Source organism: Rhinatrema bivittatum, chromosome 1 (genome assembly GCF_901001135.1).
Source record: "Rhinatrema bivittatum chromosome 1, aRhiBiv1.1, whole genome shotgun sequence".
In the NCBI taxonomy this organism is placed as follows: domain Eukaryota; kingdom Metazoa; phylum Chordata; class Amphibia; order Gymnophiona; family Rhinatrematidae; genus Rhinatrema; species Rhinatrema bivittatum.
This window is the reverse complement of record NC_042615.1, coordinates 341,814,864-341,833,978: the sequence shown is the minus strand read 5'-3', so window position 1 is coordinate 341,833,978 and position 19,115 is coordinate 341,814,864. Positions and strand designations below refer to the sequence as shown.

At 45.6% G+C, this 19,115-nt stretch overlaps 1 protein-coding gene across 2 annotated transcripts in view; it reads left to right on the top strand.

Moving 5' to 3' along the window:
- The window catches only part of LIN54 (lin-54 DREAM MuvB core complex component), a 303,678-nt gene that overhangs the window by 183,920 nt on the left and 100,643 nt on the right, over positions 1–19,115 (top strand). For both annotated transcript variants that reach the window (XM_029599095.1, XM_029599087.1), the window contains exons 7-8: positions 4,918–4,991; positions 5,175–5,372. In XM_029599095.1, the coding sequence (XP_029454955.1) occupies positions 4,918–4,991; positions 5,175–5,372 (272 nt within the window). The remainder of the gene's footprint in view (positions 1–4,917; positions 4,992–5,174; positions 5,373–19,115) is intronic.

The window sequence follows — 19,115 nt, the reverse complement described above, 5'->3', positions numbered from 1 at the left end:
AATGCTCATTCACGGCTGACCTATGATTATATTGATTGGCGTACTATCTAACATGCTATTTAGCATCACACAATATGCCTATTATGAGGTCATTTAAATAAGAAGAAAACATTCTATTTCACCTTTGGGTGTTGATGCCTAGTTGATAATTTATGTGGCTTTACAGCTCCTTGGTACCTGTGACAGGCTGTGCATACTTGGCCCAAGGAGGTAGTGCCTATGGCACCCGTGACATGGAAGCCCTATGTTCTTGGCCCAAGGAAGCAGCACCTGTGGCATTTATAACAGGGAGAATCTGCCTTCTTGGCCCAAGGAGGCAGCGCCTGTGGTGCCTGTGTTATCCTTGGCCTAAGGAGACAGCACCTGTGGCACCTATGAAGCACAGGTCTGGAAACCTTTAGTCTGAGGATTGGACCCTTGGCTCTTAACACAGGTTGATCACCCAGGCCGAAGGGAGGAAAGGAAACGCTCATGAGCAATTTGCAACCAAAAAAAAAAAGAAAAACAAGTAAAATTTTCAGATTGTTTATTTGACTTTAAAAGCTATTGCACAAGTACAAACTAAGACTGACTTACAAGTAATTACATAAAATGCAAAGGTTGCGTATGTAGCAAAAGTCCACAAATTCTAACAGGTCCATAAACTATAGAAATTTTTGGAAGACCCATGTTGACAGCCTGCAAAGTGGATGAAATATTCCCCATCTGAAGGACGAGTTATAGATAATCCACCATTTCAGCAAAACAGCGGCAATGAGCGATGAGAAACAAAACCACTATTTCTGAGGACTGCAGTGATGAGTGCTGATGATGATGTACACCTCCAAAAAGAAGGGAAAAGAAAAACAAAAGTGAGAAATGCAGATCAGAAGCCTAGAAATTTGACCATTCAGTGTCCACTGTGGAACCAGCATGAATAGCACTCTGGATTTTCTGTGCATAAATATTCACGGGAGGAGAGGAGACCAGTGTCAGTGGTGTGGTGAGTTAAAGGCTCAAACAAGGCGTTCAAGTGGGAGAAATATCCACATAGAGACGAGGCATCCAAGTGGTTGAAGCATCTTCGCTGGAAGGAAGAGCAGGAGCATAACCACCCTTTCTGTAAACTGCAGCAAAGAATGTCAATGATGCACCCATCTGGAAAAGAAAGAGAAAAAAAAGCGAGAAATTTAAATCTGAAGTTGTCCAGCACCGAACAGGGAGCCAGCAAGAATAGTACTGTGGAATATTGGAGTGTTAAATACTCACAGGAAGAGAAGAGACAAATGTCTGTAGTGAGTCAAGCAATGACAGAGATGAGAGGGGAAGCATATGTGCAGAGACACAAAGCATTGGAGTGGAAAAAACCTCTGCATTGGAAGGAAAAGCAGGAGCGTAACCACCATTTGTGCAAACTGCAGTGATGAGTGCCGATGATACACCCACCTGCATAAAAAAAAAGTAAAAAAAAAGAAAAGTAAAAATGCAACTTGGGGGCATGAGATTGGCCACTCAATGCCCAGTAATGCACAGAAATGTAGGTTTGCAAATACTCACAGAAGGAGAAGAGACCAGCGTTGGTAGCAAAGTGAGCATTGGCTTAAATGAGGCTTCCAAGTGGGGCTTACTTGGAACTATACCATTGGAAAATAGAGCCTTTTCCACCATGCATCCTTGAGAAGATAGTGCAGTGGAGAAACCCTTCATGTCAATTGTGCAGACCACACCATGATTGACATCCAGTTGTAACCAGACACCTGGACATAAGCATCCTTCACATCAGTGCCACCACTCCAGTTTACCATTGGCAGTTGATAGCTAAGATCCACAAGTTGAGTCGTGTAGCTGTTCCTATGGGAGATTATTCCTGAGACTATCATTGGTGGGCCGGATGGGGGATCAGAGACGGTTATAGGTGGTCCAGCATGGCAGTTGATAGCCAGTGTTTTGCTGTTCCCCTGGGAAATGGTTCCTTTGGCACCTTTCCCTGCTGGTGTGGATAGTCTATTTATTTATTTATTTATTTTCATTTCTTCTATACCGACGTTCCTGTATGGAAATACAGATCACACCAGTTTACAATGAACACATAACAGTCGCTTGGTGGCGATACAAGGAACAATTACAATTTGCAATTTAAAACAAGGAACAATTAAATCAAATAGAAAAATAACTTCAGTACAGGTTAAATCAACAGTTACATCATGTAGATGAATAATTTAGTAAAGAGAAAAAATAACTTCAGAGCATTTCAAGATTATTATTATGTTACAATCAAGAAATGAACCGGAAAAAACTATGGAGCTGTAGAGTTTTAGGTGGAGAACTCACAGCTTGAGGAGCTGGTTAAGGGAGAGCATTAGGTTGTTAAATATCTGCTGAGTTACAGGATAAATACAGGTTAACCTGAGCAGGTAGGATAGTAGATTAGAGTCGAACAGGACTGGGATGCCCTAAGGGAAGGACTATAAGGTACAGGATATGAAGAGGGCAGATGAGCACGCTAGATTTGAAGGGGGGGCCCCTGAAAAGGGCTGGGAGGATTAATTCGAGAGTGAGACATAACCTAGACTGGGAGGCGGCTTCAGAGAGAGCTTAACTCTCCGTCAAAGGCTTGGCTGAAGAGCCAAGTTTTAAGTTTTGTTTTGGTTTTTTTTGAATGTCTGACAGAGTTCTAGTCGGAGATCAGGAGGGAGAGTATTCCAGAGGGTGGGACCCACTGTGGATAAGGCACACTTCCTTAAGGATGTTTTTGCAGGGGGGGGCATAGAGAGTGCCTTTGTAGGCTCTTCTGATGGGTCTGTCCGATGTGTGTGGACGTAGCTGGAAGCTTAGCTTGAGGGGGGAGATGTTGTGAATGTCTTTGTGGATCATCATGAGGACTTTGAAGAGAATCCTGAATTTGATGGGTAACCAGTGGAGTTCCTGAAGGATCGGGGAGATGTGCTCTCTTCTGTTCGAGCTGGTGAGAATCCTGGCGGCGGCATTCTGCACAATCTGCAGGGGTTTAATGGCGATTGCAGGGAGACCGAGGAGGAGGGAGTTGCAGTAATCAACTTTCGATAGGATGATCGATTGAAGCACCAGCCGGAAGTCTCGGAAGTGAAGGAGGGGTTTCAGTTTAAGAACTTGCAATTTGAAAAAACATTCTTTTGTGGTGTTTTGTACAAATTTTTTTAGGTTTAGTTGGTTATCAAGCAGAACCCCTAAATCTCTAACTGATGATGAGTGATTGATAGTTGTTTTGGCGAATTGGGAGGAGCTTGGGGAGTTGAGGAGAACGTTGTTTTCATCCAGCAAGATGATAAGAATCTCCATCTTATTGGTGTTGAGGACGAGGTTAAGGCTGGTGAGGAGGCGGTTGATTGCTTGGAGACAGCTATTCCAGTGAGACCATGTTTTTTGAAGAGAGCACAAGGAAGAGGACCTTTGCTGAATCAGTCCCTATCCTTTGGAACTTCCTGCTTCTGGGCATCAGGCTTACACTTAATCTGACTTTTAGGAAAATTGAAATCTTGGCTATTTGTCAAAGTTTGAGTGCTATGACTTTGGTCTCTGTCAACTGGGATTTCTTGTCTCACCTGACCAATGACTGATTTCCCTACTCTTCCCTCTTCCTCTGACCAATCAAAATTCCTGATTGCTCGATTGTCTCTTTGCTTGTTTCAACCCTGGATTACTTCAGACAGCTTGTCCTCTGCCTACTCAAAAATTCTTAATTGAATTGTTGTATTTCACTCTTAGTTTAGTTTATCTTATTACTGCTTTTCATTATGTTTCTTCCTGAATAATTGTCCTCTTATTACTGCTTTACGTTTGCCTTATCCCTTATCCTTATTTATTACCTACTCATTGTACTCGTTTTTGTACTCTTGGTTCGGGCTATGTAACATGCTGTGATCTCTTCTGTTAGAAGAGCATGAAATAAACAAACGATGATGATGACCAAGAAGAAAAGTGATTGCAACTCAAGTTTTGTTGTCTTAATATGAGGAAAGTCATCCTAATGGGCTGCAAAGATTGCAGCTACAAGGGATAGGAGCAATAGAAAATTCCAGACTTCTTAGGGAAGCTTTGGAGGCAGGGGCGGCCAGATTGATTCCAGCATGCTGTATTTATACCTGATTATATTTTGTACTGGATTTCAATTCTGGAAGAAGTAATTTTTGTCACCTCAATCACTTTTTACATTTTGCATCAGTAAATTTTCATGTGTTTGGAACAGCAATTTGGAGTGAGAAGTATTTTATTTCCTGTACCTTTATCCTGATTCTTAAGGACTTTTAAGCATGTCCTGAAGAATATCGGGGCTGTGCCAAGTTTTGCTTGGTTTCAGCAGCAGCAGTGTTAACCCCCTTTGCCAGGAAGACTGGAGAATGGGTTTACAATGAGAATGTAGCTTTTTTTTTTTTTTTAAATCAGCGTGTTCTTTGTAGAGCACACAGTGCTATTCTAGTGTTTTATGCCTGCGGGGAAGCTTTGCTATGAAGCTAACCTTAAGGTTGATTAGGTAGGAGAGGCTTGTTTGAGCAGCATAACTGTGTTTGTATTATAGTATAGCTGTACCATACTTTACATGTTCTCTGGGTAAAGTGAAGGATGGCTAGCAGTACTGGCTGACACTTGGAGTAAAAGCCAAATGTATTCAAAATGTTAAAAGAAAAAAAGCATATGTGTTAAAATTGAATAAAGTATTTTGACTCACCAGACTGAATGTTCTTTCTGGGCATGTCACCTGGTATGATAACATTGTTGGGGGGGAGAGAGGCCAGGCAGAGGGGGAGGGGTGGGGGGCAAGAGAAATAGGGGAATCAGAAAAATAAATGAGCTTTTTCAGTGTTTAAACATGTGTTCCTGTTTTGTAAATTTAGTGCTTTTTATAATTTAACTGTACATGTATATAGGTGTAATTTATGTGACATGTTGTCTTTTCATTAGCTAAGCCAGTGGTGGTCAATGCAGCGCCAGTCCGGATGTCCGTTCCTATTGTTCCAGCTCAGACTGTCAAGCAGGTGAGAGGTCTTTGAAAGACTTGGCTTTGATCTTGTCTCTGTTCACGATTTTTTTTTTTTTTAACTTCATTGAAATCTAAATAAATACAGTCTTTTCAAACAAAATAATTACTCAACACCTCTCAAGATGATTGAGATATGGCATTCATTATGAGGATTTCCTGTGCATAATTTTCATTCCAGGTGGCTCCAAAACCGGTCAGCACAAGCTCTCAGATCGTGACTACCAGCCAGCCACAGCAGCGGCTTATTATGCCTGCTACTCCCTTGCCGCAGATTCAGCCAAACCTCACTAACTTTCCTCCAGGAACAGTCCTGGCACCAGCACCTGGGGCAGGAAATGTGGGATATGCAGTTCTTCCGGCTCAATATGTCACTCAGGTATCTGGAATATGAAAACATAGTACTACAGCAGACAATGTGAGAAAAAAGTGGTCCAATACTGCCACTCGAGACATGAGTTTGTCTGTCCAGGGCTGAGGATGCTGCAGAAGCAGCATTCACGGCCCCTGGTGAAATAGAGTCCCAGCCATTGTTCAATATTTTGACATTTTCTGGTCAGATTAAGGGTATATGCATGCTGGGTACCAGAGGGAGCTATGCTCTCTGGCCCCTCTGGCTGAGCATTGTCATTATGATGGATGGGCTGGATGAGAAGAGGTTGAAATGGTGGAGGGGTGATGGGTAAGCAAAGGTTGTTGATGAATGCTGATGGCACTACAGCAATAGTAGAAGCCAGTTAAAAGTGAACTGGAAATCCAAATGAGCAGGAAGAAACTACCAGGCCAACTGCACCCTAGACCTCTATGCAAATTCTTGTATCTGTTGGCAATTTTGGGATTGGTGCTAGGGAGAATGGTCTGTTGAAAGCTGCAGGTAGTAAGAGGGCCTTGAAACCTTCACTTCCAGCCTTCTACCTACAGGGAGACCTGAAACATCTGTTATAGTAGTGTTATTGAATGGGGAAAGGGGAGGTAGGGGATAGATAGAAAAAGGGAGTCTAAAAATAAATGAGGCTTAAATACTTGTTCCTGTTTTGTAAACTGTGTTTTTGTAATTTAGCCAGCTTTCTAAGGTTTAGTATAGATAAAGCGTACTAGTTTTTACATTGTGTGTATTGTCAAACGCTAAGAGGTCAAAAATAAGTTTCTGATATCAAGTACTGGTGCACATTTGTGTGCAGGCTTTAATGGTTTTTAAAATCCTGATGTATCTTAGCCTATGGTGGTAATGTACTTAAACAGCTTCTGAATCAGATGCTTGTGATCATCCAGTTATAACCAGTGCTCACTTTTTCTGCCTGGGAAAGACAAAAGACCAAATCAGCCATATTAAGATGAAAACTCTGAGCTCTTCAAGTTTCCACAGATACAGATGCTACTATCTTTAACATAGCTTTTTGTCAGGCCTATATGTTAGGATCTAAAAGTTATAAGAAGATACTGCAAATGGTGTAGTCATCACAACATTAAGCTGCAAGTCTAAAGCTTAAGCCCAGAATAAAACTCCAATCCCAGATTTTGTATGGTGTATGTGAACCTTTTTCTCTTTACTACCTCCTGCTTTATTTTTATGTAATTGCAATTGGTCACAATAATATTTTCCCTCTTCCCTTACCCCATGAAGCTGTGATAAGAAAATAAGATATGCCATGCTGAATCAGACCATTGAGCCCAGCATCCTATCCATCAGTGGCCAGTTCGGGTTACAAGGATCCAGAAGATCCCAAATGTATATCTGTTTCTTGTTACTCACTCCCAGGAATACGTGATGGCTTTCCTAAGTCTGCCTAGCTAATATACAGGTCAATCCAGTAACGAGTGGTTGGAAGAGCTGCGATAGTGCCCGGCGCACCCGCGGTTGCCGCACGCACAGTCCAGCTCACCTACCGCTCGATCCTGTATGAAAATAGCTTGCAAATGCAAGCTGCGTCTAAGAAGCGTCCGTGAAGCGTTAGGCCCGCGCAACCCATTTTACTGTATAGAGCGCTATACAGCGCCTATACAGTAACCTGGATGCGCGGGCCTAACGCTTCACAGACACGCTGGTATCTGTCATTTCAAATGACATTTGAAATGACAGGTAACAGGAAGTGAACGGTTCTCCGACGCTCGGGATTGTCAGCCATCTCTCCCCTCCTCCCGAAGCAAGCAACGAAAGCGGAAAAAAATCGAAAAAAAAAAGTAGGGAGAGAGAGGGGAGAGAGGACAGGCAATCCTACGCTTGGGATTGCCAGTCCTCTCTCCCCTCCTCTCGAAGCAAGGCGCGAAAAGTAGCCTTGCTCCGGGAGGAGGGGAGAGAGGACTGTCAGTGTAAAGCAACGAAGCAACTTACTTTTTTTTGCAGCCCCCCTCCGGAGACGGACATCGGCGACGACTGACGCGGCTCCCCTGCCTCCAGCTGCCCGCGAAGATGGACGAATCGCACGGGCGAAAGCGGCCCCTGTGCGTGCAATTGGGCCGCTCAAGACGTGACGCCAAACGTCGTGATGTCACGCCTTGAGCGGCTCAATTGCACGAACAGGAGCTGCTTTCGCCCATGCGATGCGTCTATCTTCGCGGGCAGCTGGAGGCAGGGGAGGGGAGCCGCGGTCCCTCGTCGCCGATGTCTGTCTCCGGAGGGGGGCTGCAAAAAAAGTAAGTCGCTTTACACTGCCAGTCCTCTCTCCCCTCCTCCCGGAGCAAGGCTGCTTTTCGCGCCTTGCTTCGGGAAGAGGGGAGAGAGGACTGGCAATCTCGAGCGTAGGATTGCCCATCCTCTCTCCCCCCTCTCTCTCTTGCAAATTTTTTTTCCGCTTTTGTTGCTTCGGGAGGAGGGGAGAGGACTGGGGCTGCCCCGGAGACCAGCACCCATGGACGCGGCCAGGGCAGGTGAGCAGGGGCTGGGGGAAAGTTTGCCGCCTACCCTTACCCCTGCCTCTAACGCAGGGGTAAGGGTAGGCGGTAAGTTAGCAGGTTAAACGCGTGGCAAAACGGCAGGGTAAAAAAGCGATAGTCAGGGCGCGCGTTACTGGATGGTAGGGAATAGCTAATTCGATCGTTTACATGTAATATACATGCCGCGTGCGGAAGGGGTTACCCGGGGATTTAAGGACGCGGTAAGAGTAGGTTAAAGGGGATTGTGGATCGCAGGAAGGGCTAACGCGGCCGGAAAGTGAGTAGAAAGCGGGTTAGGAGCGGGGTAAACGCAGCCGCACTTTACTGGATTGACCTGATAGTAATTGTTTATGGACTTTTCCTCCAGGAACTTGCCCAAACCTCTTGAAAATTCTGCTATGTTAGTCTCGTTCACCACATCCTCTGGCAACTCATGTGCTGAGTAAAAAAGTACTTTCTACAATTTGTTTTGTATCTTCTGGTTGTGTGTTTCCTGGCATGTCCCCTTGTTTTAGTATTATTGTAAGGGATAAATATCCTATAATATCCCCGCTGTCTTCTCTTTTCCAAGCTGAAAAGCCGTAACCTGTTTAACCTTTCTTCATAACAGAGCCACTTTATGTTCCCCTTTACTATACCTTTTCTAGTTCTACTATGTCTTCTATAAAATGAATGACCCAGACCTGAATACACTATTCAAGGTGCATCATGTTTCAATACAGAGCCATTATGATAGTCTCAGTTTTATTCTCCATTACTTTCCATATAATTTCTTACATTCCATTTGTATGCTGAGCTGAGGATTTCAGAGTATTGTCTACAAAGACTCTATGGTCCTTTTCTGAGTGGTGAGTTCTGTTACAGAAGCTAGTTTTGTGTATCTGTTATTAGGATAATTTTTCCCTATATGGATCACTTTACACATCCATATTAAATTTCATCTGCCATTCAGATGCCCATTCTAAACTTACAAAGTCCTTCTGCAATTCCTCAAAATCTGTTGCTGTTTTAACAACTTTGAAAAATTTTATGTTGTACAAATTTGATCACCTCACTTGTTCCCTTTTCCAGATCATTCCTGAATATGTTAAACAACATAACTCCCAGTACAGATCCCTGGGACACTCAACTGTTGACCTTTTCCCATTTGGAAAATTGGCCACAGTTAGTCCTACTCTGTTTTCTGTCTTTTAATTATTTTCTAATCAACAGTAGAACACTGCTTCTTATCCCATGACTTTTTAATTTCATGAGAAGAGTCCCTCATGAAGGACTTCTATTTATTTATGTATTTATTTATTTAGAACCTCTTAATAATCGCACAATCCAATGATGTAGGCAATTTACAAACATTCATAAAATATTAATAGAATCAAAACATTAACTCTTAACATATATAATGTTCTTAAAGCAATACATGTCCCTGAGATGCTACAATATCATAAATTAAAAAAAATATATCTCTAATAGGACATAACTTAAAAACATTGGGGCAGATTTTAAAAGCCCTACACGCACCGAGCCTATTTTGCTTAGGCCCGGCGACATGCATATGTCCCGGGGCTTGAAAAAAGGGGCGGGGCGGGGACATGGCCAGAGGCCTCCGAAGGGTCACTAGGCCAGGGGATTGTGCGCCGGCACACGCAACTTGCATAATAAAGGTATGGGATGGTTTTAGGTAGGGCTGGGGGGCGGGTTAGGGTAGGGGAAGGGAGGGGAAGGTGGGGAGGGGGCAGAGGGAACAGGGAAAGCCATTGGGGCTCCCCTAGGGCTCGACGTGCCGACCCCGGATTTTATAACATGCACGCAGCTGCACGCGCATGTTATAAAATCGGGCGTAGATTTGTGCGCGCCGGGTTGCACGCGCAAAGCTACACCCGCACGTGCAACCATTATTGGGACATTATCCTGTTATCCATCTGTTAGGAGAAAAATATTATCCCTAAACCCATGTCATTTATGAATTACTTTTCTAAAAGCTCTGGCATAGAATTCGAGAGCTTTGGACCCACATTAGAAAGAGCTCGTTCTCTCACCAGACTGAGGGGTGTTGCACGTATATTTTGAACTTCAAAGAGACCCTTATCTGCAGATCTAAGTGAGCGAGACAGTGAATTTATTTAAAGCATTGAACCCAGCTATGGCATGCTAGTGTTAAGTGTTTTAAAAATCAAGAATAATATCTTAAGTTCTATTCTCTATATTATAGATAACCAATGAGAGGGGCCGGGGCAGGTTTTATTTGGTCCATATCTACTTAATCCATAAAGAATGCAAGTTGCTAAATTCTGTAAAATTTATAGGTCTCATAAAGTACTCTTTGAAAGACCCAAATAAAAGGATTTACAGTAATTGATACTAGAAAAAATTAACAATTGTAAAACTGTTTGAAAATACTAGATGGCAATAGTGACCTCAGATGGCATAATATTCTCAGTTTATAACAGCCGGATTTTATAACAGCACTGATTTGAGATTTCAGAGGCAAATCTGGGTCAAGAAATACATCATCATGAACACGAAATATTTTTGAAAATTTTATATCTTGACCTTTAAAGGACAACGATAAAGACTCATTGAACACTAACTTTCTTCCAAATTCTATTATCTCTTTCTTAGAGACATTCAAGTCTAGTCTGTCGCGGTATAACAATTTCTGAATCATCCCCAAACAAATCTATATCATCTTCAGGATATATTCCATAGAGTAGGTTATAGGTATTAAGAATTGCAAATCATCTGCAAAACCCTGAAGGTCAGGCCCAGCCCCATCAGCACCTTATAGAATGGTGACATTCTAGATATAAAATAGAGTTGCAGAGAGGGCCAAAGCAGTCGAACCTGTCCCACCAGAGAAAAGAGGGCAGGGATTTTATTCCTGATACCAAAGAAAATAGGGGGACTCCGTCCCATCCTAGACCTAAGGGCCTTCAACAAATTTCTGAAAAAGAAAAAGTTCAAGATGGCTTCCCTCGGCACTAAATCCCTTTCTTGTAAAGAGGAGACTGGCTATGCTCTCTCAATCTCAATACGTTACCCGAACCTAGGAGTTAATTTATGTTTCATTGTTTAACAGGTTATATCTATATTTCTGAGCTCTTGTTTGCCAGTTCCCGGCTAACCTTCTCTTTGTTCCTTGTAGTCGCATCCCCTGTCCCTGTTTGATGTATTTTCTACCTCAGTTCAGATGTAAACCGGTATGATGTAACCACTAATACCGGCACAAATAAACAAATAAATAAATAAACCTGGAGGACATGTATACCCATATCAAATACACCGGAAGTATCTCCAATATGTGGTGGAAATTCAGCACTTCCAGTGTCCACCCCACATGTCTTTACAAAATGCCTAACCATGGCGGCGGCAGACTTACGCAAGCTGGGAGTCCATATTTTCCCCCATCTGGATGATTGGCTGGTCAAGGGCATCTCTTGGGCAGATACTGAGGCATCCATGCATTCGACCATCTGGTACTAGAGTCACTAGGGTTCGTCATCAACTACCCTATCGGAGCACTGCGAGATACGACTCAGGCCAAGGCCTACCTGCTATGGCAATGACCTATCAACCTGATGACCATCACAGCAGGGATTCAACAGAGCCAGCAGGTTTAAGTCTGGAGCCATGTTGAGGTTGCTAGGCCATGTGGCCGCTAGAGTGCATGTTACTCCCCTGGCATGGCTGCCCATGAGGAGCACCCAGTGGACCCTAAAGTCCCAGTGGCATCCGAGACTCCATCCGAATTTCTCCAGTACTCTTTGTCTTTGTGGCAGTACATTTCCAATCTTGAACGGGGGGTTACCTTCCAAAGACCCCAGGTTCAAATTATGTTGGCAATGGATGCGTCCACCCTGGGCTGATGGACATGCCACCCGGAGTTTGTGGTCCACCCAAGAAAAGCATTGTCAGATCAATTTTCGGGAGCTTTGGGTGATCAGGTATGCTCTGTGGGCTTTCAGAGATTGGCTATCCATCAAAATTGTCCTGATACAGACCACCGACTAAGTTGCATTGTGGTAGTCAACAAGCAGGGAGGCAGGGGCTCATATCCCCTGTGTCAGGAAGTGTTTCAAATCTGGTCATGGTCTTATTTCCACAAGATGGTGCTCAGGGCCATGTATCTTGCTGGTGTGGAAAACGTATTGGCAAACAGGCTGAATTGTGCCTTCAGGCCCCATGAATGGGCTCTGTATTAGGGTGTAGTAAATTAGATCTTCTGCCTCTGGGGGAGCCCAGACAGGGATCTATCTACTGCACCTTTGAACAGTAAGGTTCCTCAGTTCTCCTCCCTGTACAGGACTTATGGCAGGCCAGCCTCAAATGCTTTGCCCAGCACCGGGACGAGAATCTTGTGTACGTGAATCCTCCAGCTCAACTTGCAGCAAATACTTTGTTGAAGCTTTGCGAGGACAGGGGGACTATGATTCTCATAGTCCCTCATTGGCCAAGACAGGTCTGGTTTCCACTCCTATGGGAGATATCCATCCGGAAACTGATCAGACTGGGGACTTCCCCAGATCTCATCACACAGGATCGGGGCAGGTTGCATCATTCCAACCTTCAGGCTTTGTCACTGACAGCCTGAATGTTGAGAGGATGACTCTCCAACCTCTCAAGTCTTTCAGAAGGATGTGCCTCATGTCCTGGTGGCTTCCAGAAAGCCTTCCATCAGAAAGTCATATGGGCTAAAGTGCAGGAGATTCTCCATGTGATGTGAGCAAAAGGCCTTAGATCCTTTCTCCTGCCTGACACACAACCTGTTTGACTACCTTTTACACATTTCAGAGGTTGGTCTTAAAATCAGCTCTGTGAGGGATCACCTGAGTGCGATTGGTACATATTATCCCAGTGTAGAGGGTAAGCCCATCTCTGTCCAGCCTATAGTTATAAGGTTCATTGGAGGTCTGCTTCAGTTGAAGCCTCCCCTAAGGCCTCTCTGAAGGTTCTGGGACCTCACTGTGTGGTACAGGTGCAACTGGTGAAAACTCCTTTTAAGTTGCTGTGTTCCTGTGACCTGAAGTACCTGACCTGGAAGGTCATATTTTTGGTGGCAGTCACTTCAGCACATAGGGTCAGCGAGCTCCAGGCTTTAGTGACTTTAACACTGGGAGGTGGTATGAATGCTCCTATCTTGGCTCCCATTTTCAACACCTGAAACGTAATAACAGACTGAGTCTCTGATTGGATATATAAGGCTGCAGCTTTTATTGCTTTTCATAATCAAAAAGTTTCCCTCTGGGTACCCAAGCCATTTTATCACCCCTAACACAAGTCTTGTCACGAATACCTTGTCATCTGCCGTGGTCCTAGCAAGTTGGCCATACTGTATCAGACTCCCCCCCCCCCCCCCCCCCCCCACCTTGTTACCGGAAAACTACAGACCAGTTAGCCTGACTTCAGTGCCAGGAAAAATAGTGGAAAGTGTTCTAAATATCAAAATCACAGAACATATAGAAAGACATGGTTTAATGGAACAAAGTCGGCATGGCTTTATCAAGGCAAGTCTTGCCTCACAAATCTGCTTCTCTTTTTTGAAGGAGTTAATAAACATGTGGATAAAGGTGAACTAGTAGATGTAGTGTATTTGTATTTTCAGAAGGCGTTTGACAAAGTTCCTCATGAGAGGTTTCTAGGAAAAATAAAAAGTCATGGGATAGGTGGCGATGTCCTTTCGTGGATTACAAACTGGTTCAAAGACAGGAAACAGAGTAGGATTAAATGGACAATTTTCTCAGTGGAGGGGGGTGGGCAGTGGCGTGCCTCAGGGATCTGTACTTGGACTGATGCTTTTCAATATAAATATAAATGATCTGGAAAGGAATATGACAAGTGAGGTAATCAAATTTGCAGATGATATAAAATTATTCAGAGTAGTTAAATTACAAGCAGATTGTGATAAATTACAGGAGGACCTTGTGAAATTGGAAAATTGGGCATCCAAATGGCAGATGAAATTTAATGTGCATAAGTGCAAGGTGATGCATATAGTTACATGATGTTAGGTTCCATATTAGGAGCTACTACAGCCCAGGAAAGAGATCTAGGCGTCATAGTGGATAATACATTGTCAGCTCAGTGTGCTGTGGTTGTCAAAAAAGGAAACAGAATGTTAGGAATTATTAGAAAGGGAATGGTGAATAAAATGGAAAATGTCATAATGCCTCTGTATTGCTCCATGGTGAGACCGCACCTTGAATACTATGTACAAATCTGGTTGCCGCATCTTAAAAAAGATATAGTTGCGATGGAGAAGGTACAGAGAAGGGCGACCAAAATGATAAAGGGGATGGAACAGCTCCCCTATGAGGAAAGACTAAAGAGGTTAGGGCTGTTCAGCTTGGAGAAGAGACTGTGGAGGGAGGATATGATAGAGGTGTTTAAAATCATGAGAGGTTTAGAACGGGTAAATGTGAATCTGTTATTTACTCTTTCAGATAATAGAAAGGACTAGGGGGCACTCCATGAAGTTATCATGTAGCACATTTAAAATTAATCGGAGAAAATACTTTTTCACTCAGTTCACAATTAAACTCTGGAATTTGTTGCCAGGGGATGTGGATAGTGCAGTTAATGTAGCTGGGTTTCAAAAAGGTTTGGATAAGTTCTTGAAGGAGAAGTCCATTACCTGCTATTAATCAAATTGACTTAGAAAATAGCCACTGCTATTACTAGCATCAGTAGCATGGGATATACTTAGTGTTTGGGTACTTGCCAGGTTCTTGTAGCCTGGATTGGCCACTGTTGGAAACAGGATGCTGGGCTTGATGGACTCTTGGTCTGACCCAGTATGGCAATTTCTTATGTTCTTATGTTCTAACTGTCGTCTAAGCATTAACAGTATTGCATTAACTTCCATCACCCTTTATTCCACCTTTCTCATTTTGATACCTAGTGACCCCAGGAATAGGGAATAAAGTTGGGTGGATGTGTGGGAACATTTGCTGACCAGGAGAAAAAAGGATATTCCGTTGGCAACATCCAGTATTTAACTGCCGTCCTTCGTCATCTCTAGGCACCATCCTGGCTGCCTCTCCTGCCTGGCCCGTAACCCCCCTCCCTTCGCCAGTTTTCACTGGCTCTCGACAGCCTACTCAACGCACTGTGCAGCGACCCAGGAATATGATGTCTGTGCCCAGCGGACATACCCGCTCTCAGCATCAAGTGAGTGCTGCTGGGAACCTGCTCCTTGCAATATTATCTCTTTTTCCCACTGGCTGTTCTTCTCCCTTCTGGCTTTTGCTGTTGCCTTATCTACCTATTTGGCCACTTCAGCATCATCAGATATGATCACTCCCAGATCCTGCTCTTATTTTGTGTCCAGAATAACTTCATCCCCTAACTGTGTAGGGTTTTTACATTCCAGCATTAAATCTTAGCTGCCAAATTCTAAATACTCCTCAAGCTTTTCTAGTTCTCTCATTATGTTTTCCACGCCTTCTAGGATGTCTACCATGTTACAGGTTTTGGTATCATCCATAAAAAGGCAAACCTTTATCATATAGTCCTTCTGTAATACTGCTTATGAGAATGTTGAACAAAACTGGATGAAGGATTTACCTCTCTGTTCACACCATTAGTAACCCTCCTTTTCTCCAAGCAAACACAGTGTATCACTACCCTTTGTTGACTCTCACTCAACTAGTTTCTAACCCAGTCTGTCACATTAGGACTCATATCTAGGGTATTCAGTTTGTTTGTCACCTATGCAAAATAATGTCAAAGACCTTGCTAAAATGCAATTTCCTAGCATGTAGCAGATGGACTCAGGACCAATGGGTATAGTGTACTCCTGATAGCAGTTGGAGACAGATCAGATTTCAATCTGACGTCAGCCCTAGTACATATACCCCTGCAAGAAGTGCAGCTCTTCGGTATTTTCCGTCTCCATAATAGTTAGGGACTACCTGCACATTCTTACAGCGTTAGAGTAAATTTACCAGAGAAAACCCAAAATAAGAAGAAATCTTACCTCTACAGATGGGCCCTGCTCTCCTGCGGTGACACCCTCTGGTCCCTCCCCCAGTTGAGATTTCCCGAGGTAATTTCCGCGATCCCTCGGAGGTGAGCCTCGGTCTGGCGGCCGACCCTTGGCGGGGACCTAGCCCCCGATTTCAGGCGTGGCTGAGAGGCAGTGGGTGCAACCTCGAGTGCGGCGGTAAAGGTATTTCCCCTCTCCCTCCACAGCCGGAGACAGCCCGGAATGAAACCGGGAAGCGCCGAGACAAAGTAAGGTAGAAATCTTCTTTAAAGACTCCGGTCTCCGAAGCTCGAGGAGTCGCTTACTTCACCGGCCAGGACCAGTGCCACCGGGTTGATGCGCCCTAGCAGGGCTAGGCCCCGGTTAGATCCAAGGGTCCTCCCATGTGAAGACCCTCCGAGGTGGTCGCCATATTGTCCGCGTGGTTGCCGTCGCCATTTTGGCCCTGTTCGTTGCCTGGTCCGCCGTCTCGATCCGTGCGCACAAATTACTTGTGCGCACAACATCGCACGCTCAAGTACTGTGTGCACAAGTTACGCGCGTAACGTGCTTACTGTGCCGGGCGCATATCTGCGACTTTTGCGCACACCCATTCCACGCGCACATATTCGACGCACCGGAGCGCATAACAGATTTTTTACGTGCCTACATCCATGGCACCACCGGAAAAGGAGCTCAAGGCCTCTGTCCAGCATGCCACATCAGAGCCGCGCAACACGAAGAGGCCAACATCCTGTGTATCCAGTGCGAGGAGGCCCTGGGGGATCCAGCCCAGGGCCAGCCCCAACTGGGACTGAGTGCTACCTCCTCCATAAGTACCCCGGACCTAGCGAGTCCCAGTGAGACCCCCTCTCAAACAGGACCCCTCCAGGGACACAGCGCCTCCTAGCTTGGACCCAGCATCTATCTCCTGGGTGGAATTCTTCAAAGGTCTGCACACCTTCGTTCACATGCAGACGGAGCCTCCGATAACATGGCCACAGCCTCCACGAGAGGACCTTTACGCCCCGGGCCCCTCTAGACCCAGAGAAGTGAATCCACCGCCCAGAAGCCCCGCCTACGGGGACACGGACAACTTGGAGGAGGAATCAGAGCCTCTGGAGGAGGGGGAACTCCCTCCGGCGACACAGCCTCACTGGATCATGAGACGCTTCTTCACCAAGGATGAGCTTCCAGACTTGGTCACCCACAGCCTGAAGGAGCTTGCTATCCCGGGCACAAGTGCCTCGGGGGAGCCTAAGACGAACTCCCTGCTAGAGGGACTCCGTCAGACCTCCCACCATTTCCCTCTGTTACAAGCCGTCCAACAGCTAATTGACCTGGAATGGATGGCTCTAGAGTCTACATTCAAAGGGGTCGGGCTATGGCAGCCATGTATCCTCTGGACCCAGCGGCCAAAGACCTTCTGACATGCCCAAAAGTGGATGCCATGGTCTGCGCGGTCTCGAAGCGCACTACTATCCCAGTGAAGGGAGGTGCAGCACTCAAAGATGCTCAAGACAGACGTCTGGAATCCATCCTTAAACAGTCCTTTGACGTCGCCACTATGTCCCTACAGATAGCGGCCTGCTGCACCGTGGTGACACATGCCTGCCTATCACAGACCAGGAGCAACACTTCTAGGGAAAGCCATGGAACCAGCAGTATCATTCCTCGCGGATGCTGCTTCCGACCTGGTGCGCACTGCTGCTAGAGGAGTGTCATCAGCTGTGGCAGCCAGGAGGCAACTCTGGCTCTGAAGCTGGTCGGCTGTCGCATTTTCCAAAACGAGACTCACAAGGATGCCGTTCAAGGGATCCCTCCTGTTCGGCAGCGAACTAGAGAAACTTGCTAACAAATCGGGTGAGTCCCCACTGCTGCGGCTACCGGAAGACAGGAATAAGAAAAACCAGCGAACCTTCCCCCGATCTTCCAGGGGCAGAGGTTCACAGCGCTTCAATCCATACAGAAACACTTATGAAGCGCCTCATCCTACAGGCAGGAACCTGTCCTTTCGGAACAAGCACAACAAAAGGGGAACCAGCTCGGGACCAGGCCCCAGCCGCACCCCACAAGGAGAATCAGCCGACCCGTCCAAAGGAAGAAACCAAAGGGGGCAGACTTGCCCTATTCTACCAAAGATGGGTCGAGATAACCGGACAAGTGGGTCCTAACCATCATTTGAGAGGGGTACTACCTGGATTTCCTCCAAACCCCCCCCCCCCCCCAAGACAAGTTCGTGGAATCCCCCTGCCACGACCTCTCCAAGAGAGTGGCAGTGGAAGCTACACTGTCCAGATTACTGGCCCTAGAGGCCATAACCCCAGTGCCTCCATAACAAATAAATACTGGGCATTATTCCATTTATTTTATCGTCACCAAGAAAGAGGGAACGTTCAGGCCCATCCTGTACCTCAAGTCGGTTAACCGTCACCTGAGGATTCCCCGCTTCCGCATGGAAACCCTACGCTCTGTAATAAGGGCGATACAACCGGGAGAGTTTCTCACATCCCTGGATATGTCGGAAGCCTACCTACACATCCTGATCCATCAAGAACATCAGCGCTTCCTACGCTTCAAAATCCTGGACCGTCACTACCAGTTCTGGGCACTACCCTTTGGGTTAGCCACAGCACCCCGGACGTTCACCAAGATGATAGTGGTGGTGGCAGCAACACTGAGGAAGGAAGGAATCCTCGTACACCTTTACCTAGACGATTGACTGATCAGGGCGAAATCCCCAAAGGAAAGTCACCAGGCAACCAACAAAGCCAAAACTCTACTGGAGAGCCTCGGATGGGTGGTCAACACAAACAAGAGCTGTCTGCAGCCCTCACAGTTCTAGAATACTTAGGAGTCCGATTCGATACCAAAGAAGACAAGGTCATCCTGACACCAAAAAGGAGATCAAAACTGATGAACCAATTATAAGCCCTGCTGAGCGAACCTTGCCCCACAGCATGGGATTACCTACAAGTCCTCGGTCTCATGGCATCCACACTGGAAGTAGTGCCATGGGCACGAGCTCACATGAGACCCCTACAGCGCTCACTTCTATCGCAATGGAATCCACTGTCCCAGAACTACACCGTATGTCTACAGCTCCCAGGCAGAGTTCGGACCCAACTACGATGGTGGCTACAAGATGGCCACCTGAGCCAGGGAACAAGACTATCCTTACCTACCTGGATCCTGCTCACCACAGATGCCAGCCTACGAGGATGGGGAGCATACTGCGAAGAGCTAACCGCCCAAGGGCAGTGGAACGCAGAAGAGTCGGGATGGAGC